The sequence below is a fragment of the Theropithecus gelada genome, chromosome 5 (genome assembly GCF_003255815.1).
Source record: "Theropithecus gelada isolate Dixy chromosome 5, Tgel_1.0, whole genome shotgun sequence".
NCBI lineage: Eukaryota > Metazoa > Chordata > Mammalia > Primates > Cercopithecidae > Theropithecus > Theropithecus gelada.
In genome coordinates this window covers 5,453,627-5,480,583 of record NC_037672.1, presented here as the reverse complement: position 1 = coordinate 5,480,583, position 26,957 = coordinate 5,453,627, and the positions used below count along the sequence as shown (strand labels likewise).

The following is a 26,957-nucleotide window of genomic DNA, read 5'->3' as shown; positions in this document are numbered from 1 at the left end:
GGATCGAGAGAGAGGTCCTGACTATAAAGCTTTCGGGGTTACAGTCTGTTCAATAAATAATTCACTGTGAATCAATGGTTTGATGAGGTTAGGCTGAGAGGCCTTGAGGTGCCTTTAAAATGTTCTGGGACAAGATCTGAGGTGACTGAGAAATCATGAGAATTTGAGGAAATTTCTCAGCATTCCTAGCCCCCGGCCCCAGCAGCCTCTTGTCTCCATCCTTTTTTTTTTTTTTTTTTTCCTTTCTTTTTTGAGACGGAGTCTCACTTTGTCGCTGGGCCGGAGTGCAGTGGTGTGATCTCAACTCACTGCAACCTCTGCCTCCTGGGTTCAGGTGATTCTCCTGCCTCAGCCTCCCGAGTAGCTGGGACTACAGGCATTCATCACCACGCCCAGCTAATTTTTGTATTTTTAGTAGAGACAGGGTTTCACCATGTTGGCCAGGATGGTCTCTGTCTCTTGATCTCGTGATCCACCCACCTTGGCCTCCCAAAGTGCTGGGATTATAGGTGTGAGCCACTGCGCCCGGCCTCTTCTTTCCATCTTGACTTTAATACCTGCCCTCCCTTGGGTCCTGGCTCCAAGGACCCCTCTGTCACTGCTTCTAGCTTCTCTACCTACTGACTTTCCTTCTTTTTCTCTTTCCTCTCTTTCCTTCTGCTTTCTTCCTTCTCTTGCTTCCTCTTCCCATGTATCCATCCACCTATCTGATCAACCATCAACGCTTTCTTCCTTCCTCCCATTCCTCTATCTTCTCTCCTCATTTCTATCCACCCTTCCCACCTTTGTTCATCTCTCCCTCCTTCTCATTCTTCCATCCATCTGCTGTCCATCCACCCATCCATCATTTACTCATCCATCATCTTAACCATTCACCCATCATCCACCTCTCCATCCACCTACCTGCCTTTCCTCCCTCCATCCATTTAGGCTCCGGGGTGGAGTGAGCTATGATAACTGATATCTAAGACTCAGAGTTTAGTAGGGGGTACAGACAAGGAACCAATCCATGACAGTGGCATGTAATCTACTGTACAACGGGGCTGAAAGAACCAAGGAAGCCTCAGACACCCCTACTCCATTGGAGCAGAGGAAGTGGTAGTCAGGGAAGACTTCCTGGAAGAAGATTTGCCCCTGGTCCCCAGACACTACAGCCTCCCTTCTCTTAAAGCTGCCCTCCGTATATAGTGCTTTCAACACTGCTACAGCCACAATGGCTCTTTGTGTCTGCTCCTGGCCCAGCACACCCCCACCATCCCTAGCACGTATCCTGCCAAGGTCTATCAAGTCTGTGTAGCAGATGCCAGCCATCCTTCTGTAATCCTAGGCTGCATGACAGAAGTGCAGCTGCTGGCCCAGGAGGCGGTAGGGACACTTTGCCCGCTCTGTACTCTGCCTGGGCCTGGGTCCCAGCTTCTGCTGTAGGAGCTGCCCCGAGTGTGTCGCGGCCCATTGGGGTTCACCCTGGCATTGTGTGCCACCCGCGTGTCACTCTCCTTTCCTCCCCTGCATCCTGCTCACTCGGCCTTGCTCCTGCAGGCCGATGGCCACCCCCTGGTGCTAGTTCTCAGAGAAAAAGCAAACTGGGGCAGAAAGGGGTCTCAGCTTCTTCTGAGTGAGGCTGGCAGCTTCTGCCCCAGCCAGAGCATTTGTTCTGAATTTAGCTTTCTGACAGTGTGTGCATGGGGGTCTGGCTTCTCTCCCTGGCTGGGTGACAGCCCTGCCCATCCAGACGACCCCGTGCATTCTGAGCTCACAGCCGGCTTCCCAGCCCATAGGATCGTCTCAGATGCTTTTTTCAGAACTGGGGGACAGATGCTCAGTAGGGAGGGGGAGCCTGAAATGTAGGGTGATGATTTGATTCTGCACCTGTGCTCAGCCGAGAATCCTCTCTCAGGGTAGGTCTTCCCAGCTCTTGAGGATTCTCCCCCCAGAGTTTTCCCATCAGCCCCTCCCCACCCCCGGGGCAGGGGCCCTCCCTGCAGGTCTTGCTCCTCCTGCTGGGTCTCCCCAAGCACGCTTGCTGCTTCACCTGTCCCCCTGGGCTCAGCTGTCCTTTCCCCATGGGAGCCCTTTTGGATCCCTCCTCCCACCCGGGCTTTGTCTTGCCCCACCCCTGGGCTCTCCCAGGGCCTCTGCCACAGTCCCCATCCTGTCCCTGCCATGGCAGGCACCTCCATGTCTCTAGGGTCTGGGTTTTTGTGTTCTCTGCACCTGGCAGAAGCTCCAGAACTGCCATGAGCCCAGGGGCTTTCCGAGTGGAATCCGCATCCACGAGGCATTGTGCGTAAATTTCAGTGATAACCTCCTCCCATTTCCTCAAACCAAGGTACTGGGTAATGCTAGTAACCTTCTTAAAGTTAAAGATTGTTTATATGGGCAGTGCCAAATTCCTCTCCAGAAAAATCCTCCTTCAAAAAGTACCACATCTTCAAATATTGTAATTATAATTTGCCATCATCATAAATACGGCGTGAAAACAATCCCCCGTGTTAACCCCACTTCATGAGATTCAAACTATTCATATTTGAGATGAATAGTCTCACTAGTCTTAAGATGCAAATATATAAGATATATAAGTGATTTATACATTTTGAATTCCAATTGAATTATGTATTAAACATTTTCTTATGATCCTCCATATTTTCACAACTGCTTTTTTTTTTTTTTTTTTTTTTTTGAGACATTCTCTTTGTGTTGCCCAGGCTGGAGTTCAGTGGTGTGATCTTGGCTCACTGCAACCTTCGCCTTCTAGGTTCAAGTGATTCCCCTGTCTCAGCCTCCCGAGTAGCTGGAACTATATGCGCCCGCCACCATGCCTGGCTAATTTTTGTATTTTTAGTGGAGATGGGGTTTCGCCATATTGGCCAGACTGGTCTCAAACTCCCGGCCTCAGGTAATCTGCCTGCCTCAGCCTCCCAAAGTGCTGGGATTACAGGTGTGAGCCACTGCACCTGACCCACAACTGCTGTTTTTTAATGGGTGTATAATGTACTCTCATCTGAAGGAGGTATTGTTTACTTAACCAAGTCCTCATTTTTAGACCTCTGAGTCATTTCTGATATTCACTAACGCCGAGATGTAAAGGGAGCTGTGGTGAGTGTCCTTGTACATACACTGGCCCACGTCTCTATGTTCTTAGGGTAAGTTCTTCTGTGTGACCTTTTCCTCCTGCATATCGGATTGCAGGGTGCTGGGATTGCAGCATGGCTTTGGGTGTGTGGAAGGCCTGTCTCTGAGGCTGTTGCTGATGTTACTGGAGGATGTAGAGACTAAAGGGCCATTTAGGGAAGAGGTAGTAAGTACATGTGAGATCGGCCTCCTTTCCTCGTGTGAATACGTCTCCAGCTAAAGGAAAGCTGGACAAGGCAAGACAAGGATATGCTTGCTGTTCTATAAATCCCATTAACGGATGCAGGCACTGCTTTGGGCATCAACAATTCAGACTGCACAGAACACTGGGGCCAGCCAACCAGGATCCTGCCAACCAGCAGGAGAACAGAGGACCCCGGGTGGTAGCCCACGGTTGCACATGGCAAGGCCTGGCTGCACTCAGGTGGCATGGAGTCCCAGCCTACTCCTGGGCATGCTGGGATAGGTTCCCCTAGGAGGGATTTTGGAAGTAGCTTCTGAGGGATGAATAGAAGTTTTCCAGGCAGAGAAGGGCAAGTGGAACAGAGGAAGACAGTCTAGGCAGTGGGAGCAGTGGGGCAATGACTTGGAGGCTGGGAACTGTCAGGGTTTTGGGGCACGCCCTGGTAAGTGCATAGGCTGGTGGCCAGGATGTCCTGTTTTCCAGTCTGCCATAAAAACGACCACAGATGTAGGACCTGAAGCAACACAGGTGTGTCGTCTTACAGCTCTGGATGCCACAAGCCCAACCAGGTCTCACTGGGCTCCAGCCAAGATGTGGACCAGGTCATTTCTCTCCCAGAGCTCTAGGAAAGAATCCATTCTCTTGCCTTTTCCAGCTTCTAGAGTTGGAATGCAGAGGCTGCCTGCCGTCCATGGCTCAGGCCTTCCCTCCCAAGCCAGCAGCGTCACCTCCCTCTGACCCTTTTTTTTGGTGTCCCACATTGTTCTCTGACCACAGCCAGAAAAGGACCCCTGGGGTGACTCCCTTTTAAGGACCCCTGGGCTGACACTGGGCCCACCTGGATAATCTAGGATGATTTCCCATTTCTAGGTCCTTAATCAGACCTACAAAGTCCCGTTGGCCAGGAAAGGTAATATGCTCATGCTCTGAGCATTAGGATGTGGCCCTGTTTTGGGGGGATTTCTTCTGTTGAGCGCACAGGCATGAAGGCACCTAGAATGGTGGCCAGAAGTTGTCAGTTAAAGGCCTGGCTGGGGCACCAAGATTGAACACAAGATGTGAAGAATCGTTTCTCGATAACCTAATCTTGTAAACATTCTTGAGCATCCCCTCTGTGCTAGGCACTTTGCCAGGTCTTAGGATTGACCCACCTTGACAACGAGGAAGGGATGGATAGGGGCGCAACATCCAGTGTTGGGAGCCCTGCAGAAGAGGGCAATTGGGCATTTCGGAGATGATGTCTGAACGGGGCTTTGAAGGATGGATACGAATTTTCAGGCAGACAAGGGAAACATGATGTGAAGAAACACAGAGGCATGAGGCAGCCTGGTATGGAGGGACCCTAAGGAGTTTAGAGCGGCTAAAGCGTGAGGTGGGAGGAGGGTGGCAGGAGAGTGCACTGGTGATCTAGCCAGGGTTGGATTAATGAGGCCTTGTGTGCTGGCCAGAGGGGCCTGGACTCTATTCTGTAGGTGATGAGGAGTTAGGCCTGGGATTTCAATAAGTTAGGCTTGTGGACCGGAGCACACATTTGGCTGCAGCGTTTGGAGGGGACAGGGAGGAGGAAATTGCAGGGTTTAGGGAGACTCTTCTTCAGCCAGTGGGCAAAGGAGGCGTGGTATTCGATAGGGTGCCTGGCTCACTGAGCTCCCCCTCCTCACCCTCCAGGACACAGTTGAGTGTAAAGTCCTAGCACGTGTGTTCCTGGAGGGGCTGAGTCAGGGGCAGGACTCAGGACTTTGCGTTTCCCCACTCTCACTGGTATCCTGAGTGCACTGCATACGCACACTCATGCACACTCACGCAGACACACATGCTTCCTCCTCCATACTGACACACACACGCCTAGACATGTGCATGCATGTGCACAAGCACACACACTCACACATGCAGACACACTCTCACACTTGGGTGCACACAGAGACACACATATGGACACAGTCACACACAAGCACACACATGCATGCACACACACTCACACTTGTATATGCTCTCAGACACACATGCATGTATGCACACACACTCATACTTGTACACTGATACAGACACAAGCACATACATGCATGTACACACACTCACACTTGTGCACATACTCAGACACACACATGCATGCATGCACGCGCACACACTTGTGCAGACACACTGACACATTCACACACACGCACACACACCCACTCATGCCTTTGCCTGTGGTCTGCAGAAGAGCAGAACTGGGTCTCCTGCTCTTTGCATTAAAGTCACACTCTGCCCTGAAGATGTGCTGCATTTTAATGAAACCCCCCACCCCTCCCCCTACCCCGGGGTGGGAAACACGAGGAAACTGTCTGTTTTCTGTTATGTAGTAAACCTTGCTTGAGTGAGCACTGAAGGATGGAGCCATAAACCTGTTTACAGAGCAAGCAGCATCTGGGGGTGGTGCCAGTGGCCGAGTGGCATGGAGGGCGAGCTAGACTTTTCGAGGTATGATGCTCTTTTTATAAGGGTCCTTGTGGAGTGGCTAAGAGATGGCAGTGCCAGGAAGCCCAAGTCCTGCCTTTCTTGGAGCCCTGCTTTTCCTGTCCACAAAATGGGAGCTGGCAGGATTGCATGGGCCACTCTGTATGGAGTTTGCTTAGCACAGGGACTAACACAGGCAGCAATTTTTGTTATGCTACAGATGTTAGTTTGGGGGTAAAAGCGAGTGTTTGTCTGAGTTTGGGAGAAGCATGGGCACCCCAATTCCGGAAGTCCCAGCTCTGCCATTTATGAATGACCTTGGGGAAGTCCTTTGCTGTTTCTAATCCTGTTCTCCCACCTTTAAAACGGGTCTGCTGAGATGGGGCAAAGGTGTTTTGTGAGGTCTTCAGTGACTGTGGGACCTGCTCTTCCCGGAACTTGGCCCTTGGCCCCTATCACTACCCCTGACCATGCTGGCTGGGCCTTGGCTTGCCCAGGCGTGCACTCTGTGGTCCCTGCATCAGGCCTCTCCCACCTCTCCCATCTGCAGAAGATGCAGAGAGCTGAGTCACCCTTTTCAATTCAATGGGGAGCGAGAGGAGGAGGCCCCTGAGTCAGCCCCAGTAGGGATGGGGCAGCGAAGGCTCCCAGGGCGCGTGAAGGGTGAGGGGGAGCAGCCCCACCAAGGGGAACAAGTTTTCAGTTGTTGCCACAGGAAAACATAAGAGTGAGCCAGCAGAAGGCTAGAGGGGCCCTGGGGGCAGTGGAGCTTCATGGCTGGTGTTGTCTGGCTCATCAGATGTTTATGAAGCACTTACCAGGCACTCGGCCTGTGTCAGGTGCCATCAGCCAGAGGCTCTTCTCAATTATGCTGTCACTTCTTCCTCCTTCTCCTCACCCCACCCACCTTCCCTTCCTCCTTGCCTTTTTTCTGAGTTTTTCTGAGCACTCAGCACATTCTGGGTGTACCCTAGACTCTGGAGATTCAATGTTGAATGAGGCAGGCACAGCCTCTGTCCCCATGGGGCTCACGTTCTAGCAGGGAGGCAGACAAGTCACTGGGTGATGTCCATTCAGTGACATGAGCTGTCCTGTAGGGAGGAAGTGCTGTGGAAGTGCACGGGACGCGTCAGCAATACAGCCCCAGGGGTCATGCTGGCTGGCCTGGGGGAAGTGCTCTCTCGCCGAGACTTCAGGACGAACCTAAGTCAGCCAACAGTTAGAGGGAGTATTTCAGAGCAGACCGCCCACACAAAGTCTGAGAAACTGACAATGGATAGGACATTAAGTGCAAGGTGGAGTTGGCGGGGCGCAGGACTGTGGGGGTCACAGAGGTCATTGTCTCCACTCCACAAGGACCCTTATAAAAATAGAGTCATGTCCCAAAAAGTCTAGTTCAGAAATTAGAGGCGCCAGAAGCTGTGCCCTTTGCAGGATGAACCACTGAAGGTGCAGTGATGGTGATGTATCAGTTAGCTTTTGCTGCATAACAAATGACCCCCCCCCCCAGATTTGTGGTTTAAAACAACAGCCATTCATTGAGCTTATGATTTTGTGAATGGGCAATGTGGGCTGGGCTCAGCTGGCTGGATCTTCTGTTATTGACTGGGCTCCATTGTGCATCTGTAGTCAGCAGCCAGTTATCTTGGTAGCTCTGTTTCTGAGGCTTGGCTGGCCTTTGCTTGGGACAATGGGGAAGACTGGGCCACATGACTCTTATCCTCCAGCAGATTAGCCTGGGCTTATACACAGGGCACTTGGGCAGAGGTTCAACAAAGAACGGCAGCACATAGGTCTCAAGGCATGGACTTGGAAGTCATGTAAGATCACTTCTGCAAATTTAATTGACCAAAGCAAATCACAAAGATTGACCTTTATTCAAAAAGTGGGGAAATAACTCCACTTATTAAAGGAAGGACCATTGCCAGTGAGTATGGATACAGAGAGGGGATGAATTGCAGCCATTTTTTTAACAGAAGTATTTGGTCTGGGGAAGAGAAGGTATGAGGTTAGTTCCCAACTGCTGAGTGCTTTCTGGGGTTCAGGAGACAGACATTGCCATGGGGTCCTGAGGGCAAAGCTAGGATTCAGGACTGCATCTGGAGAAGACCTTTCTATGGGGTGGAGGTCTCTCATGGGATCTGGCTGGCCTTGGACACTGGAGGAACCAGGAAAGGCTGTGTGAGCCTTGGTGACAGACACATGGCCGGAACTCAGGTGATAGAGAAAGGGTGGCCTCTGAGGTTGTGGCAATGAACCCCATATTGAATGGACCACATTCTCTGGTTGACTTTGCCCAATTCATGGGTTTTCATTTAAGCCTTTGCAGTCAGTGCTCCAGGCGTCCAATCCTCCACCTATTTGCAAAGCTTTGCAATAAAGAACCCATAATCTCTGGAGCACATGGATTTCTTCCTGTGGAAGCTCATCAGTTTCTCAGTTTTCCTCTGTAAATACTGGCGTTTTGAGTCAGCCTTCTTCCAGGGTGAGCTGGTGTCATCTGAACTGGAGATTGGCAAGCCCATCTCAGACAAACAGGCCTCCCTGCACTGGTCCAGGGACTTGGCTGAGACACGCTGGGTCTGCAGGAAAGTGTAGCCAGAAGCCAGATCTCTGGATCTAAGAGGCAGCAAGCTATGTCAGGGTAGACTTGCTGTGATAGCAAACAGCCCCAGTGATTCAGTGGCTTCCTAGGATGAAGTTTCTCGCTTGGGCAGTGGTTCCATGTGGGTATTCCTAGCCAGGTGCTTCCTGGGCAGCTCTCCTCTGAGCAGTATGATGCAGGAGCTCAGATTCCTTCCATCCTGTAACTCTACACACTCTTCTCCCGCTAACCAGGACCTGAGAGTCCGCCAGTCTAGCAGGCAGGGGAGACAAGAGAGCATGGATTATACACAGAGGACTTCCAGCCGTACTCTATTGGCCAGATCTCAGCCACTGGGCTGCTCCCATCTGCAAGGGAGGTTGGGAAATGTCGTCCACCGTGTGCCTGGGGGGCAAGGGTTTGACTTGTGAACACCCACTCAGCTGGCTCCAGTAGAAAATGGCCGCAGCAACACCACTTTGGAGTCAGCAGACCTGAGTGCCAAGCAGGCTCTCCCATCTCCCATCTGGGGCTCTCTGGGCCCCAGCGTCCCCATCTGTAAAATGGGCACGGTGATATTCCCCACCTTACAGGTTCGTGGGAGCCTTGGATGAGATCAAGCAGTGGAAGCACCAAGCCATATCCTGGCTGGGCACAGGCCCTGGGAGAGCTCACTGAGACTCCGAGAGTGTCCAGGGCTCAGGTCCAGTTGGCACAGCAGGCCAGAAGACTTGTGGGGGCACTGAAGAGGTTCTGGAAGCTTCTTTCATACCCAGCTGGAGGCAGACGTCATGGGACGCAGGAAGGCAGGGGGTTCGGTGTGGCCACAGAAGGGGGTTTGGTGTCACTGGAGGGGCTGCACACCTTACCTGCTTGTCCTCTTTCCTGACCCCACTGAGCCCATTGCCTCCCCGGAGCCCCGGGCCCCATCTTGCAAGCTAGGGCAGTGGCAGTCACATCCCTGGGGAGGACTCTGGGATTCAGGACCCATGTGGTCCTGAGGCTGCTTCTCAGACCTTATCCGCCATGCCCCACCAGCCAGCCCGCCTGCCACCATCACAAGCTGGAGCCCGCACAGCATGCATGATGCCACTCAAAGATCAAGTAGGTTCTCGGCTTGATGCAGAGCCTCCTGCTTGCCTCCTTCACCCACCTGTCTCCTCTGCCTGCTGTTGCAGGGGACAGCAGGGTGCCCAGTGCCCCACTCAGCATGTGCAGATGTTTGCCATCACCGTGTTTGGTTCTGTTCTCCTCCTTGGAGATGAGCCCCAGGCCTGGTTCCCAGTTCTCTCTTAGGTGCTCAGGGACCCTAGGGCTGTTTCGCTCCATCCCTTGCCCACACAGTGTTTGCGTTTAAACTTCTGCTTGGGTCTCCAGCACAAGCTGTTGGCTGAAGGCCCAGGAAAGGCACTGGCCTCTACAGTGAGTCAGAGGGGACACCCCACCTGGGTTATCTGGTGCACCATGCCATGCGTTTCCCATGAGAGTCCCTGTTCCCACAGTTTCTCCCTTGTCTCCTGTCTGCTCTAGAGAGAGTGCATGAGAGATGGCTAAGAACACAGGCTTGTGAACCTGAGAGATCTGAGTTCCAGTCCTGGCTCTGCCTGTTGTTTACTGTGTGGCCTTGAAGTGACTTTCCCCCTCTGAGCCTGGTTTACTCCATCTGTGATAACAGGGTTGCCTGGGCTGCTTGGTCCTTCGGTAATGAATGTAAAACACAGAGCCCAGGCCTGGCTTCTAGCCAGCACCAGGGAATATTCGCCACCGTGGTTCATGGTCATTCTTTAGCAGCACTGTACTTCTTGACAATGGGAATGTGGGGGGTAAGGTTCTTGCCCCCGCCCCCCCGTAACTCCCTTTGTGCGTCTCCAAAGCCACAGCCTGGCCTCCCTCTCCAGCGGCTCTGGGTACAGTGAGTGACTGTGCACAGGCCCGGCCCTGGGGTCTGGAGCCTCCGCTGGCTCTGTGAGATGGCCACTGCGGCCCCTCTCTGGTCTCCCTGCCTCTGCTTTGGCCTCCTCCAGTCTGGAGGGCTCCTGTCACTGAGGCCTCCTGCCTGCCACCTTGCAAATGAAATCCAGTGGGCTTGTAGGAGAGGGAGAGCAGTGGCTCGGTGGGGCTTGCAGGAGAGGGAGGGCAGTGGCTGGGGCAGGGCTGGGCATCATGCACCCTCCCCCATGGTCGACCTTGAGGAGCTTACTTCCCTTGCCGACCCCCAACTCCTCATTTGTGAACTGAAGTGGGAGGGGTTGGACCAAACCAGTGCATTCCAGCCTGGTCGGTGCCCCCTTTGCTACTTTTCCTCCATGAGCCCTGCATTTTGGAAAACCAAGTCCACCACCTTGTACGGGTTAATCATCACCCACCTAACGTGGTCAGACACACCACCTGGGTTCAGCATGTCAGAACCTGAGTCTCTGTCACTATCCGTCCTCTGACCTTCTGTCACCGCCCTTTTGAGTGGGCCACCTGGGCTGCTTTGTCTCAGAGCCCAGCTCAGTCTCCTCGGGCCACGCCGTTCTCTGGAACAAGGGGCGCCCAGGCTGGGGGAGTGTGCTCCCCAGAGCCTGCAGCCTCCTCTAGGTCCTGGATGCCCTGCCCACTTCTACAGCCTGGGCGACCCCACCCCGGCCTTCCTTTTCATGGACACTGCCCATGGGCCCACGATGGCTGCCTAGGGAGGGAGGTGTGTGGACCAGGCTGGCATGTAAGGGCTGGGGCCCACACTCAAGTCTGAGGCCCCCTGCAGTGAAGGTCAGAGCTGGGGGCAGAGATGGGATGGCCCCAGGCCCCCTCAGTGCTCCTGCCCTAATCCCCTTATGTGTGAGTGCTGGGCCAGGTTGCCATCCAGGCCATCTCTCAGACCCACACACTCCTTAGTGTCTCCCTCATCTTATCCATCTGCAATTCCTCCAGGATGTCCCGGAACAGGGGCCTCCTCTCCCATCCTGTGGCACTGCCATCTCTCCCCTGGACACCACAAGCCAGGTCTCCCTGCGCCTGCCCTTGACCCTGAGAGTCCATTCCAACACCAAAGTGAACTTTCAGAGAGCACAGAGGCCTCGTCACTGCCTGCTGATAACGAACCCAGGACTTCTCAGCACACCCGGAGGTCCATGCAGCCCCCAGGGCACCCCACTGGGATCCGCAGACCACGGCCCGTCTCCATGGCCGGTTCTCTAAAGGCCCCAGTATGTACTGGCCACAGCACCTGCCATTCCTCCCCCACCCCCGCCCCTCTCTCCACTTCCCAGCCTTCACCCAGCTCATCCCTCCCGGGGAACTGCTCCTGATCTGCTGGCTCTGACCCCTCAGATGCCAGCTGAAGGCCACCTCCTCTGAGCCACTCCCCTCGCCCATCCAGTCTAGGGTGCCCTCCCCGTTGGAGGCTCTGGCTCCGTGCTGTTTTCTCTTCATCGCACTGATCATAACCGCCCAGGACTTAAATGCATTATTGATGAGGATACTATTTTAATGCAGTTTCCTGTTAGAACTTTATGATTGTTATTATTTCTGTATCTGTGGCCTGTGTGTCTGCTCCATTAGGTGACAGGCTTGGAGCAGCATCCCTGGCTGTGTGGTTCGCTGTTGGAGTCCGGTGCCTAGAGCCCTCCCGTGGAGCGGAAAGCAGGGGCCGGAGGTTTTTGCTTTTTAGAGACAGAGTGTCACTCTGTCGCCCAGGCTGGAGTGCGGTGATGCTTATAACTCATTGAAGGCTCAAACTCCTGGCCCCAAGCAGTGCTCCCATCCCAGCCTCCCTAAGTGCTGGCATTACAGGTGTGCACCACCACGCCCAGCTGAGACTGGACATTTCATTTGGCCTGAGATGCTGGCCTATGATCACTTTTTGGGGGACAGGTCAGTTTCGTGCCTGGGACCAGCACTGCCCTGGCCTAGCACCTGGTGTGAGTCGGTGCTCAGGGAGACCCAGGCTGCCCTGTGGTGATCTCTGGGGTGGATGACTTTCTTTGGCTTGTTTCTTTAGAAACAGTGGTGTGCTGGTAAATGTCGAACAACCAGCACTCCGGGAAAAACAAACAAACAAACAAACAAAAAAGAAAACAGCGGCACTGATTTGTAAGGTTGGCCAGTTTTCGTGGTGTAAGTTCTCCCCCGACGGTGGCCAGCATCAAGCTGCCAAAGTGACACCATCACATGTGGCGTTGGGAAGAGGCACGCTCTTCTCTCCTCAGCAAGGGCCCCGGCATGCAGTGGCTTAGGAGGATGGCAGGGCGCTCTGTGTCCTGGCATCCGTGGGTCTGTGCACGGCTGGGAGATGTTGCTTGCCAGCGGAGAGTGGGATGTTGCCAGCTTTTCCCAGGACCTTGGCCCCTGGCCTGTCACCCTGGGTCTCACATTGTTCCTGGCCATGTGTGAGGAGCGGGCGGTGGGACAGAGCTGCAGGCTTGATCCAGCGTGGGGGCTCTGCCATCGTTAGCTGTGTGACTCCGGGCAAGCTCTAAGCCCCCTCTGAGCCTCTGTTTCCTCGTCTGAAGGGTAGGGTGGGGTGGTCATTCTAGATCCTTCAGGAAACCCCATGATGGCAGGCAGTGGCGGGCAGGAAGGACTGGCAAACTGTCTCCAGCCTGGGCTCTCTGGGCCTGAGCTCTGTGTGACCGTGGAAACATCCCATTGTCCCTCTGGCGTCACTGCCTCTGTCCACCCAGTGTGGACACTGTGTCCGGCCCCTTGGCTATAAAATCCGGGTCCACACAGTCCTCTGAATTGGGGGAGGAAATGGAGGCTTGGAAAGATCTAGAGGCTGTCCCAAGTCACCCAGTGTGTGGGTAGCAGAGCCCACCTCTTTGCCGCTCCTCACCTCCTCATGGCGGCAGAAGCACCCCCCTCTGCTAACGTGATGTGTGATCCCCGCCCTCCACAGGGCTCACAGCAGCTCCACAGCCCAGAGACCCTGTGCCGGGGCTCTCAGCAGGACAGAGCAGGGAGGGTGTGCGGGCAGCGTGGTGGGCGTTCTGCATGGGAGACCTCCTTAAGCCCTCCCTGCCATGCCTTCAGCACACACAGACCCCCACATGCCCAAGGAAGGCTGCCCAGTGCATGCATGTTGGGACCTGCCCTAAAATCGAGGCTTCAGGGACGCTGGACCCACACAGGGCCCGGCACCACCTCCCGAGGGGCAGGTACTCTGCTCCCAGGACACTGGCGTGGGTGCTGTGTCCCGGAGGGCTGCGGGGTCAGCAGAAAGGCAGAATGGATCCCCGGCCTTCTGTGACCTTGCCCCATCTGTGGGCCCAGCTCAGGAACACAAGATGTTGGTGCAGTTCCGGGAGGTGCCAGATTCCACAGGCTGCAGGGGCACCTCCTCCCTCCTGCTCTCTCCAGCCTCTCACGACCCAGAGCCTCAGATCCTCCACACCAGAATCCGCTAGGAACAGCACACCATGCAGGCGACTCCATTTTCGGTTTTGCTGAATGCCCCAAATCCCTGATCCTTGATCGCTGTGGGGTGACCCCGGGCTCCGGAGACCCCAGGACTGGCCTGTGTGGCCTTCGGCAAGCACCTGCTCTCTGTCTCCACAGCCACAGCCTGGGCAAGAGATGTCCCCTTGAGATGAGATGACCCCGATAAACGGCCTTTGCCTGTGGAAGGCGCCTTCGCTTCTGCTGTCCTGGTTTCGGTTTCCCGCATGTCCTGGGAATGTCAGTCTGAGAAACTGGTTTGGGAGTGGCGAGACTTTCCCCTTCATTTTGCAGTTACTCCCACTGTCCTAAATAAATGATACCTAACCCCTCCCGGTTTAGGAACCTGACACCTGAGCGGCTCTGCTCCTTTTCTGGGTCTCACAAAGAAACGTCAGAGGCTTCTGAGCCATCAAATGGTTGTCAGGAGGCCCAGGCGCCAAATCACACTCATTTTACAGCAGGAAATTCAAGGCCTGCAGAGGGCCCAGCTGAGTCTTCCGGTGGGTTTGGTTTGGCCCAGCCCGCAGTGGACCAAGCTGTCAGCATTTAGCAATTGCGAATTCTCACATGAGCAGCCTGGGGTCCCCACCTCGCTGGAGAAACGAGGAAGGGGCGGCAGCAGGCCAGCATTCTCGTGGGGCCTTGAAGTCCCCCTGAGGCAGGGACGGCCCACCGGATGGGGCCTAGGCTCTGCCTCATCCACACTTCCGGGCCCTGGGACTCTTTGAGCCTGTGCCCCAATCTATTCCAGCCTCTTCTGGTTACAGAAGGGAAACTGAGGCACGAAGGCGTCATGATCCAGTCCTGGGGAGTTAGACCCGGAGCACGGGTCTCAGGAGGGCCAGCCCCTGGGTCTTCTCCCCCGGGGCGCAGGAGGTGTGGAAGGTGTGGTTTTCATTCTCCATGCTTGCTGTTCATCAGCGTATGTCCTCCAGAAACAGATGTACTCACAAGGCTGCCCTGTGGCTGTAGACCCAGAGGAGAAGGTGGGGAAGGCGGGAGTTGCAGGCCAGGGCCTGTGTTTTACCCGGGGCGGGGAAAGCCCTGGGTCTGCTGTTCCTGAGACATTTTTTCCCAACCTCAATGAGTGGCCCATCAGATCCCGGGGCTGGTAGCTGTGAGCCAGGGGAGGCCCAGGGCGACTTTGCTGGCTTTGCAGGCCAGGGAGACCATGCAGCTCTTGAAGAGGCCTTCCCAGCACACACTGCCCTGCTGAGGGTGGCTCCTGGGGGCCCATTCCTAAGAACCATATTGCAAAGTGTCGTAGGCCAGGTGTGGCTCACACTTGTAATCCCAATACTTCGGGAGGCTGAAGCAGGAGGGTTGGTTGAAGCCAGGAATTTGAGAGCAGCCTGAGCTGGACCCTCCAGCATTCTTTCTCGCTAGGAAGCTCAGGGAGGGTTGGTGTCATCAGCTAACCCTCTATGGGAATAGCACGTGTACTGGGTGTCTTGTATGTGCCGGGCCCTGGGGTGTCCTCAGTGTGGTCACCTCATTTCCTCCCTGGACACACCCACAAGAGAGGGGACCTTTACCATCTATGTGTCCTTATGGGATGCCTGAGGCTGTGGGCCGGTCAGTGGCTTTCCCAGGGTCACACAGGTAGCGAGTGGCGAGGCGAGGTCCTCCCGCCCCGGCGGTGAAGCCCGTGCTTCTCTGCGTTACTGTCTGGCCTCCCAGAATCCACATCTGCTCCGGCAATGCCCAGTTGTGCCGAGCGGGGCCTGCACCCGGATAACAGTGGGGGACGTGTTTGGAGCAATGGGGCCCTGGGACAGGCCTCCTGGGGGCAGCCATGGAGGCTGGGCCCCTCCCTCCAAGGAAGGGGTCAGTGGTGAAGGGCGCAGGGGAAGTGCGCTGCTTCCATCCAGCACTCGCCTGCCCTCAGCCACAGCCTGCCGGGGCGACAGCCTGGATCTGGAGAGTTTAGATGTGCTGGGGAGAATCCTGGCGCAGCTGGAGCGCCAAGGCAGCATTAATGGCGGCATATCTACTGCGGGTGCATGGAGGGTGACCTAGGGGGCCTCTCGGTAGGAGAAAAGCAAAGTCTTGTGTGGCTGGACTCGGACTCTTGGGGGGCTTTGAGTCACTGAACGTGGCTGTTTTTACCCCATCCCTTTATTTGAAGCCAGACCCTAAATGTGATCTAAGCGTGGGCCTGGGGCCTCGGGCAAGAGCTCCGTCCCTCCCTCGGCTGCAGAGGTTTGGAAAGAGAGGGGGGCCTCCTGTCCCCGACTTCACTCCTGAGCTTCAGCAGTGGGAGGATGGGCCAGAGCGCCTGACGGGGACCGGACGAGACAGTGTCGGGGCCGAGGAGCTGGGGTGCGCCTGGGACTCGGAGCGTGCCTCCTCCTGCCTGTGGCGGCTGACCATCTGTGTGAGTGCGTTCTTGGGTTGCTATAAGGAAATGCCCGAGTCTGGGTTTCACTGGTTATGCAGGACACCCCAGGAGGTGGGGAATTGGGGTCTGCCTCGTGTGAGCCTCGGGCAGCTTCTAGTCATGGTGGAAGGTAATGAGGGAGCAAGCGTGTCACATGGAGAGAGCGGGCAAGAGTGGGCGGCAGATCTCACGTGAACTGAGGGAGGACTCATTCATCACCAGGGGATGGCATGGAGAGCCATTCCTGAGGGCCCCACCCCCACATCCCACACCCCCCACCAGGCCCCACCGCAACGCTGGGAATCACGTTTCAACACGAGCTTTGGAGGGGGCAGGCACCCGAACCATATCACCACCCCTGAGGGCAGAGGGATGGAGGTGGAGATGCAGCCAGAGGGCAGGAATAGGCTCACCCACCTGGGGTCTGCTGTGTGGGCTCTTCTGGGGCCATGCATCTCCCTGGGTTTCCACACCCAGGCCCCACCAGCCATCATCTGTGGGTCCTGGGGTGGGGCCCATCTGCCCGTGCCTTCGCCTGGGCCATGGAGGACAGCCTTGTTTTGCACAGCGTCCCTGGGGCGGCTGCTGGAACCAAGCAGAATGGATTCATCTTCATTTATTGAAAGACGGGTTCCGTATCATATAACTGGAAGGTATGGACACGGCTAGGCCTTCTGAGAAACATGCGACCCCAGGGCGGCATCAGCACAAAGAGCAGACCAGAGGGCTGCAGGTGGTCCCAGAAGAGTCAGCGCTCATTCGCTCTTGCCCTGCCCGTGGAGCCTGTTCTATGCTGGGCTCTGTCTTGGTGACAGGACTGTGGCGGAGACCACTGAGGTGAACTCCTGCCTCCTGCAGCTCGCATTCCAAGGGAAGCCAGGCCACAGCCAGATAGCCGAGTAGAGTCAGCTCTGGGGCCGAGGGCAGTGAGGGCAGCAGAGACTAAGACAAGTGTGGAGTGGTGGGAACAGCAGGTGGGGACTGGAGGTGATGCTGGGCAGAGTTCTGCAGGGAAGGCCGGAACCACAGGAGGGACTGAGAGGCGCATGTCTAGGGCCAAGCAAAGGCCCTGGGGTGGGCCTGAGGGGTATACCAGGTCAGGGTGGTTGGAGAGGAAGGAGCAAGGGGAGGGCTGCGCCCGGGTGGACCCCACTCGGGGGTCCACACACAGTCCAACTGCAACAGTGCCGCAGGGTTGGTAAGGGCCTCAGCGGACAGTGCCGCAGGGTTGGTAAGGGCCTCAGCGGACAGTGCCGCAGGGTTGGTAAGGGCCTCAGCTTGTATCTGCTTTTACTGGGAGTTGAGGAGGCTGTGAGCTAGCCTGGACTTACATTTTGTCAAGATCACGGCTGTGATGAGACTAGACAAGAGGGGGCGGTGGGGTGTGGGAGCCCGGACCCCAGGAAGGCACCTCTTCACCAGTCTGAGTGAGCCGAGTGGCTGGCTCACAGGTTGTGTCCACTAGCAGGATTCGTTGTCACTGTAACCTGGTAACTATGCTGTTGGATAGGCATGTGGGGCTGCTGTGACCATTTCACAGATGAGGAAATTGAGGAGAAGAGAATGCAAGAGTTGGCTCAGGGGTGGCAGAGTTGGTGACTTTTGACCTGGCACAGAACCGTCTACATTGAGGCACATGCGTGCATGTGTGCATGAGGTCGGGCCTGCACACCCCCTGCCTAGGGCCTTGGGGAAGGTGCCTTGTGACATCACGAAGCCCCTGAGGCATGGCTGGAGTTGAGCATGAGCTTCCTAGGTGCCGCTGTATTCCACCGCAGCTCCCCAGAGACGTGGCTGGGGGCTCACAGCAGCTGGACGTCCCTGCAGCCCTGCGCACTCTCAGGGCCTTGGCATCAGCATTTGACTAATTTACCAGGTCCCATCGCCTCTTCCACTCTAAGGGCATTTGGTGAGGGAGACATGAAGAAAGCAGCAGCAGGGAGTGGTTACGGCACTCTGGGAAAGTGAATCTGCCTTACCAGACCTGGAAATCAGTGTCACTTAAAGATCTGCAAAAACGTAACACTGAAAATGTATTTTAAGAGACTAGCTGGAAAAACAGAAAAGACAGAGATGTCGTGGAAGGACGTGCCTGGCAAAGCCCCTTCCTCTGTGCAGGCACCCAGCGGGCCCCTCCCACAGGGCACCCTCAGTCCTGCGGAGGAACCCGGGGAGGTGGGGTCACGCTGGTTAGGGATGAGGACTCTGAACCAAGGCCCCAGAGTGGTGGGATCAGGACTTACACATGGATGCCTTGTGTGTCGCGGGTGTGAGGACAAGAACACAGGCCCTGAGCCTGCTGCTCCCTCCACTTACTGGCTGTGTGGCCTTGGGCAAGTTACTTCTCCAGTTTCAGCATCCACCTCTGAGGAATAGAATAAGAATAGTCTCTGTCTCATGGTGGCTATGGGGCGAAGGAGCATGAGTGAAGCCAGAACAGCTCCTGGAGCCATGCCCGGCAGGCTGGCAACCCCCGTCCGGTGCACAGGGGCCACTGTTCTGGGCCCTGTGGTGCATGGCACTCAGGTGTGCGGGGGAAGCTTTTCCAGGCCCGCTTCTCGTTGTAAGGAATAGGATTTGAAGTTCATCCCGGGAGGTGAAAGTGGGGGAGGGAGCGTGGACAGCATGGGCTGTCCCTGACGTGTCCCTCCTGGGCTCAGGGCTCACCGTTCCCACATTGAAGGCGGCTGTGCCCACGGACTGCTCTTCCATGCTTTCCAGGAGAGCCCTGAGTTTGTATAAATTATTCACCAAAAAAAAAAAAGAGAGAGAGAGAGAACATCATGGGGTGTATTTGTATCTGGTTTGAAGTTTCTAGCAACACATCACTTCTAAGAAAAGCTCCAAGCCAAAAAACAAACAAAAAAAACGCCAGACCACCAAACCCTTTTCCCGGCTCCCCCAGCCCCTCTGCACCCTGGTGTGGCTGAGAAAGCACGAGGGGCAGCATCTGTAGGTGTTCTGGGGCGTCCCAGGTCTCTGCCTCACGACGGCATCTGAAGAATGCCCGGCGTGTGTCTGGCTGAAGGCGCGGGTACCTGCCCAGCTCTGGCAGCCTGGCGGGAGCCCTCTCCCTCCTCCCAGGCAGAGATGCTCCTCTGCGCGGTGCAGTCACCGCCTCTGGGAGATCCATGCTCAGCATCTGTCTTGATTTCCCATCCTTGTTGGGATGGGTCTTCCAAACTTCTAGGCCCAGTAGGGCTAGCTGCTCTTCTCCTGGGCTGGCATCTCCTCTCCCACAGCTGGGCAGTTATAGGGCCTTCTCCTGAAAAGCCTTTTTCAGTCTGAATGCAGTGCTATGGAGTCGTTTGGATGGACTCCTTAAGCCTCGGTCTCAGTGCTGAATGGTGGTGCTGCCGTCAGCACCAGCGGGCCCGTCCCTTGCTCCTCTTGCCTCTCTGCCTTTAGCCCCCAAGGCAGCCACCCCGTGCAGACCCTTGCAGAGCACCTCCTGTGTTCTGGGCTTGGTGCCGGGCACAAGGGATGGAGGTGACTGGGACCCTGCCACTTTGGTGGCAGATGAGTGAGTGGAGGGGTCAGAGGGCCCCTGTGGGGGTGGGGCAGGGCTGTGCTCATGACCTGGGTGTGCAGCTGGGCCTGTGGGATCATGACCAGTGAGCTCGGTTCATCATGGGCAGCCATCTAGCGGGGATGCATTTGGTCAGTGGCTCTGTGGGAGGAGCTGGTACCCGGGCCTGGGGGGTGGGTGGGGAAGAGGGCATGGAGACAGCTCACCCTGACCACCCGCTGTAGGTAGCTCTGGGGTGGGGGCAGGTGCGCTGAACTGGGGCAGGTGCGCTGAGCTGGGGCAGGTGTGCTGAACCAGGGCAGGTGCGCTGAGCTGGGGCAGGTGCACTGAGCTGGGGCAGGTGTGCTGAGCTGGGCCACCTGGCAGGTATAGCGCTTGCCCTCTCCCGGTCTCTCCCAGGTGACCTGTTGGGGGATTTCAGGTCATGTCATACACATCCTCCCAACTCACAGCCAAGCCAGAGGAGGGCCTGTGGCTCCATCCTGTCCCAGAGGGTGTGTCCGGCAGGCAGACCAAGAGCCTCTGGGACTGCTCCTGGAGAGGGCAGGTGGTCTCAGGGGAAGAGGCAGATACGGAGGCCCACAACTTCAGGCCCTCTGTTTTGGAGTCTGGTGCACATCTGCCTTCCCATGGCCCATCCGGTGGCCAGGTATGACCGCCACCCCTTGCTGGCCTCATCTTTTGTGGGACTGCCCAGCGGGCCCAGGCCTGATCAGCAACAGGGGCCACTTTTGAGGCATCCAGAATCCAGGCCAAGTGTGCCTGTGTTCCTGGGGCGGTGGCCCAGGCCTGGGGCGTTTACTTAAGAGCTCGGGTGTGGCCTCTTGGAAAACAGTACCCGCTCACATCCTGTCCATCCAGGCCTGGCGTACCTCTTGCTCAAGAGGAGAATTAATCCATGGGCCTCGGGTGAAATGCCAGCTTCCACCCCCGGGACTCATGTGTGTGGCTCCCAGATGTGTGAGCACCTGCTGCGCGTGGGTGCTGGGCCAGCTGCAAGGACACGGCAGGCTCATGCCCAGGGACTCCCTTGGAGCCACACAGCAGGAGCAGAAACCACAGGAGCACTTGAACCCACCTGGAAGCCCCCAGAGGCTTTCTGCCAGAGGGGGCACCGGGGCAAGGTGGAGGCACTAGGGCAAGATGGGGGCTGTTGTAGCAGCTCTGGGACCTGCGCCTTCCCTGCAAATAAAAACGCGGCACACAGCATGTGGAGAACGCTTGTGGTTTATACAGCACGTGCACAGCCAGATTCTCCTGGGTGCCCCGCTGACCCCCTGAGATGGGTTTTCTGGTCCCAGCAGACTCATGAATGCCGGTCACGGGGGAAGGGCTCCAGAACATTTCTGTGAATTGTCTCAACATTCTTGTGAGGCAGGTATGATCATCCCCATTCTACAGATTAGAAAACTGAGGTTCAGACAGCTGGAGGGCCGTGATCACTGTCTTTGCCCTTGCTGCTCCACACCCCGGTGGTCACCCCAGACTCCTCCGGCTTTTCCCGGGGGCTTTTGCCTGGCATGTTTTGCTCTCCTGATTTTGAGCACACCCCAAGACTTCCCTTCTGCTCATTACCAGGGCAGCAGAGGGTCTGGGGCACAAGGAGAGAGAGGGGCCCTGTGGTGGCCGAGACATGGGAGGGACTGCTCTGAAGCCCAGCAGCCCTTGGAGAATGTGGCCAAAGTCCCAGACCTCCCCCAAGAGAAGTCCAGGGATACGTGTCTCTCACACACACCTTTGGCAGCCATCCCCAGGGACTCTAGGTTGAGAAGCTCTGGCCTGAGCCACACCCAGCTGTTGACAAGAGGTAACGACCCCACTAGTGATGGGCCCTCCATGCCTCCATCTGCCTCTGCCTCTGCCCACCCCGGCCACGACCCCAGCCTGGCTCACAGCCGGACGTCCATCCAGCAGAAGGTAAAGGGGCACCCAAGGCCATGGGCAGGCTCTCATGGAACCACCGGCAACATCATAGCCTTGGAGATGAAGGGGCAGCCTTGGCTGGGTCGGGGACAGGGCACGTGAGTTTGCTCTGGTCCAGTAAAGATGCTTTCGAGGCAGCACAGTTGTTAAAGAGAGAGGCCTTCGGGGTCAGGAATACCTGGCTTTGAACTTTGGCTCTGCTCCTTCCCAGCCTTCCTCTTCAGAGCCTCAGTTTTTCATTTGTGAGATGGGGATGGGAAAGCACCCACCTCATGGGGCTCCTGTCAGGTACAGGAACCTCCTGGGGCCTGGCTAGCAGGCTCTGGGTCTCTGGCGGCCACGGTCATGCGTGTTCCCCAGTGTGGAGGGGCGTCTCTTTCCATACGTGCTTCTGGCAGTGTTGCACAGTGTTGCACAGCTTGGCAGCCTCCTGGCTCCTGCACCAGAAGCTTGGGCCCAGGGCACACTGGTCAGTGCCCAGCAGTGGGGTCCTGGGGCCGTGACAGGCCCCTACCTTCTTGCACACAGCCACAGGGTCCACCATGTCCTTGAGACTCTCGATGAGCACAGGCTCATACTGGGTGACGAAGTGCTTGCACTGGATCATGTAGGGCAGCGGCAGGATGCTGCAGGCACCCTTGAAGGCCATCAGGATGTCTCGCTTGGTGCTCTTGCTCTCCAGGTTGTGGGAGGACACCGTGAGCAGCCTCTTGCACCCATTGCAGAAGCTGCCCTGGTTCTCCGCGTCCCACTCTGGGGACGGCACGACGGCATAGGCGTCAGGGAGTGCTCGGGACCGCCTCCGGTTGCCACACAGACGGATGAACCTGCACACCTTCTCTGGGGTGATTTTGGCCACAAGCTGCACCAAGGAGGGGCTGTAGGTGTCCACCAGGATGATGCACTCCTTCCTGATAGAGGCGGGCATTACCGAGCACACGCGCTCCAGGGCATGGGTGATCATGAGCTCAGAGCTGTTGGACATGAGCCAGTGGTCCAGCTTCTGCACCACGCTCATGCACACCTCACAGGTCACGCCGGCCTTCATCTGCATCTCGCTCTGTTTCCTTGGCAACCCCAGCTCCAGGGAGGGGACCCCATCCATGGCCACTACTTGAGTCAAGTGGGCAGGTGCCCCTAGCTCCTCACAGAATCCCCCCTTCCCACAGAGCTCCTGCGCGGGGAGAAGGCTCAGTGCTTGCTCAGCAGGGACGAAAAACTGACGGAGGTAGTTCTTGCAGAGGACAGCCAGGCCAGGCCCCAAGGACTCACACTGCTCCTGGATGTTCAAGTCTGCCAAGGTCAAGTTGGACCGGACAGCCTCCTGGAGTTGGTAGACCTGCTGTACACAGTGTTGGCACAGAGCTCCTTCAGGCACCTGGGGAGGGTGGAACCTAAGGGGTCCATTGGCCATGAATGGAGCCACAGCCTCAGAGGTGTCCCCTTTGGAGAGTGGCCCCAGGGTGGCCAGGTGCCTCTGCAGCGGCTCACAGAGGCTGAGCGCTGTGCACACCTGTGCCGGGGCGCTGTCCGGGTCCCTGTGGAGCATGCTTAGGATGGCTGAACTGTGGGCATCCACCATCCACTTGCATCTGGCTGAAGACTCCTGGCTGGGGAGCCACTCGCAGGTCTTCATCACCAAAGCCAGGATGTCAGACTCCATGGCGTCAGGGTTCAGCCCGTTGCCAGCGGCAGCTGCTATGTCCTGGCATACATCACAGGGCAGAGACTTCACAGTGGGTTTGTTCCATACGGCCCCTTGGCAGTACCCCACGGCCCCGCACCTGGCAGCTGCCTGCAGATCCTGGCACCACACCATGGAGCCCTTTGCGCACTCCTGGGGGCCTGAGGTGGGGCTGGCCCTGGTGGCCCCCAGGAGGCTGGGAAGGAGGAGCAGGGCACACAGCATGCTGCCCAGGGACTCTCTGGCTCCAGAGCACCCAGCAGTGGCTGCTGCTATAAACCCGGCTCTCCTGCCTGGCCCCAGAGGAGGTGCAGAAGGGCGGCCCCACCTCCTGGCCACTCCCACAGCCTAACACACACCCTGTGCCCGGGGGTTCCTGGCCTCTTGGCCTTTGCTCTTGCAGTGCCCGGAACACTATCCCTCCCCTCTTTTCCCTTGGATAAGACAAACTCTTACCAGTTTTCTGAGCCTAGTTGATATGTGAATGAAGCTCAGCTCCTAGGAAATCCTCCTGGCTGGGCTGTGTCCCTGCCTCCCCCTGCTGCAGTAGTTCCTGGGGTTCCCTTCTCTGTGGCTCACTGTCCTCTCCTGACTTGTTTGTGTGGCCTGGGTCCTCTCTTGGAATGTGAGGCCCCCCGAGGAGTCTCTGCCCCCATTCTGGGAGGTACAGAAAGGGATCCTCTGCTTTATATTTGCTGAAGATTGAGTGATGCCAATGACTGGCCACCCCCTGGATGCCACTGTTTTCTAATGTGGCCTCAGAGCCATGTGCCCAGCTGGGGTTCTGCCCCTGGCTGTGGCACCCACTGGCTGTGCTGTTCGAGGAGTTCGTCTCTTTGAGCTTCAGGTCTTCACCTGTGGACTAGGAGAGCTGTGGACCTCACTGCCATGCTACAAAAGCCACTTGCAAACCCAGGTCCTGAGCCCAGCCGGTTTTTTCATTCTAGAAATGTCAATCAAAGGTTGAGTGTGGGCTGGTCCGTGGTAGGTGTGGATTAAATGTTTGTTGAAGGCACACACACACAAAAGGTGTTTGTTACATTTCTGTGTCATCTGTTATCTTATCTTTTTCTTCTGCCTTAGTTTTAAAAATAGTTCTTAGGTGAGAGAGTCAGCTGGGTGGGCACGCACAGGCGCTTTGTGTCAGGTCCTGTTCATTAAATGGAGAATTCTGGAGTCAGCCTCACCTCTGGCCTAATTGCTACACAGTCAAGGAGTGGGCAGGCCAGGGGTTTGATGGCAGGGGCTCCCCTAGCCCCCCATGTGGGTGTCCTCAGCTCAGCTTCCTGGGCTTGGGTGCTCCGTAGGAACACACTTCCCAGTTATGTGGGTCAGGCAGCCTGGCCTGAAATTGCAGCAGCCACTCATGAGGAATACAGTAGTGCAGGGTGCTTCCCGCCAGCCCTCCTGCTGGGTGCAGGCGTCAGGAAGAGAAGACGGAAAATAGGATTTACTGAGTTCTTGCAGTGACTTCCAAGGACTCTGGTTGCTGGGCACCAGTGGAGGGGACGGTCTTAGGGAACAGGTGAGTCTGGGTGTGCTTAGCTGCAGGATGGCAGCTGGCCAGCACCTCCAGGTCATACCCCAGGTGGGGCTGGAGACGTACGTGGGTGTCCTTATCTAGACTTGACTCAGCCAAGCGTGTGTTGATGCATTTCTACAGGCTTATGGTGGGCCTGCCATTCATTCAGTCCATCACCTGACATTTCCAGGGCACCCACTCACATCCCACCAGGACTTTGGGCACCAGGCTGAAGCAAACAGAAGGCCCTGCCCCTTGGCGTGAACACAGCTGCATGCCAGACTTCCTGCGAGTCCCTCCAGACCCAGCCCCCACTGCGCTGCCTTGGTCTCTTGCACTGAGGGGGTGCCATCCAGGAGGCCAGAATGTCCTCCTCATCCGGACATCCCTTGAGCCTAGCACAACACCCCGATAATGAAGGGCTTCTTGGCTCAGCCTTGTCTTTACAAGACTGCCCCACGCTGCCGTGTTTATCTGTAGAGCCGACATTCTTGTTTCTGGGTAGAATTCCACTGGGCAGGTGGAATGCCCCGCTGGGTCCTGGGTGTGTATTAATTAGGTCAGTGCACCACTATGGCGGATTTGTCTACTCTATCCTTGATTGGCCTTTGGGCCAGTTCCACTTGGGAGCTAGTAGGAGTAATGCTGCCCCGAACGCTTCTGTGCATGTCTTGGATGCACACGTGTCTTCCCTTCTCTGTTGGGTATTACCGGGGAGCGGCACGAATTGGGCATGCGTAGTGTGTGTGTGCTGAGCAGATACTGCTGGATTGATTTCCAAAGTGGTTGTGCCCGTTCCCACTCCCCTCAGCAGCATTTGAGGAATTCCGATTGCTCCATGTCTGTTTTGTTTCGGGGAGTGGGGTGTTTTCCAACACCAACGACCGATTCTTACAGACGCCAACTGGGTGCCCTGTAATTCCTTTCAGTTCTGACACCAACTACCCGGAGTTAGCACAGGCCCCACAGGTTAAGGGTTCAGCCCCCACTTTAGAAGCTATAATCACAGGTCCAAGGTTGGCACCTGTACTTCTGATGAAGTGGCTATAAATTGGGGTCCTGCAACCCCCTCCTCGGGTTTGATAGTTCTCTAGGGTGGCTCACAGAATTCAGGAGGCCCTTTGCTTACATTTCTTATTTATCATGAAAGATATGACTCAGGAGGCCATGCACAAGGCAAGGACTAGGGGCCGGGGTGCAGGACTCCCACACCCTCTGGGTGTGCCACCCTCCTCACGCCCCCATGTGTTCACCAACCAGGAAACTCATCAAACTTCATTGTCCAAGAGATTTTCGAGGGTTTAATCTCCAGCAGTCCCCACTCCTTCCCAGAGGCCAGGGGATGGGGCTGGACATTCCAGTCCTCGAGTGGCTTGATCTTTCTGGTGACCAGCCCCATCAGAGGCCATCTAGGGACCCCACCCTAGGCCACCTCATTAGCGTAAACTCAGGTGTGGTCAGAGGGGGTCGTTATGAATAACAGAATACACTTCTGTCACTCAGCAAATTCCAAGGGTTGGAGCTCTGTGCCAGGAAGTGGGGACAAAACCAAACACATTTTTTTTTAATATGGGTTCGAGGGGATGATGCTGGATTACTTAAAGATGGCTGCAAGAACGGTGCAAGGCACTCCCAAGTACCTTTGCCCAGACGCACCTGCCCCACTTGCTTCGAGGTTCTCACTGCTCCTCCCTCCTTTCCTCTCACCTGTCTGTCCACCTACCTGGTCACCTACCTGTCGGTCCACACACGCATGTATTTGCACATATTTGTTTTTATAACCTTTGAGCATAGGTGGAGACATTGTATCTCCTTACCCCAGTTACTTTGGTGCCTATTTCCTAAGGACCAGGACATTCTCTCATAACCAGGGTACATTTATGAAAATAAAGAACTGTAGTGTAGATACAATACTAGAATTTAACCCACAGCCCAGTTCAGCTTTACCAGCAGCCCTAGTGCTGCCCCATGTGGCATTGATTTCCCAGGTCTAGCCCCAGTCCAGGCACCCTGGTCATGGTGCCTCAGTGGCCTTCCATCGAGAGCTGATGGCAGCTTTGTGTTTTCTTTTGTAGCACTGGGGAACCAACTGGTAATTTTGTAGAATGTCCCTCCCTGTAGGTCCGGCTGGGCTTTCCTCATGACCAGACCCAGGTCAT

At 56.1% G+C, this 26,957-nt stretch overlaps 2 protein-coding genes across 6 annotated transcripts in view; one reads left to right on the top strand and one right to left on the bottom strand.

Annotated features, from left to right (window-relative positions):
• Positions 1-26,957, top strand: part of SORCS2 (sortilin related VPS10 domain containing receptor 2) — a 545,837-nt gene that overhangs the window by 217,113 nt on the left and 301,767 nt on the right. The gene's annotated exons all lie outside the window — the stretch shown is intronic.
• Positions 20,881-23,577, bottom strand: PSAPL1 (prosaposin like 1). 2 transcript variants are annotated; one of them, XM_025386539.1, is made up of 2 exons: positions 21,891-23,577; positions 20,881-21,064 (listed from the first exon to the last, which is right to left on the bottom strand). In XM_025386539.1, exon 1 carries the CDS (start codon positions 23,499-23,501, stop codon positions 21,936-21,938), a length of 1,566 nt encoding a protein of 521 aa, XP_025242324.1. In that variant the 5' UTR covers positions 23,502-23,577; the 3' UTR covers positions 20,881-21,064; positions 21,891-21,935. The 2 variants fall into 2 exon arrangements, with proteins under 2 accessions (XP_025242324.1, XP_025242323.1); XM_025386538.1 differs by having other exon boundaries at positions 20,881-21,870; positions 21,901-23,577.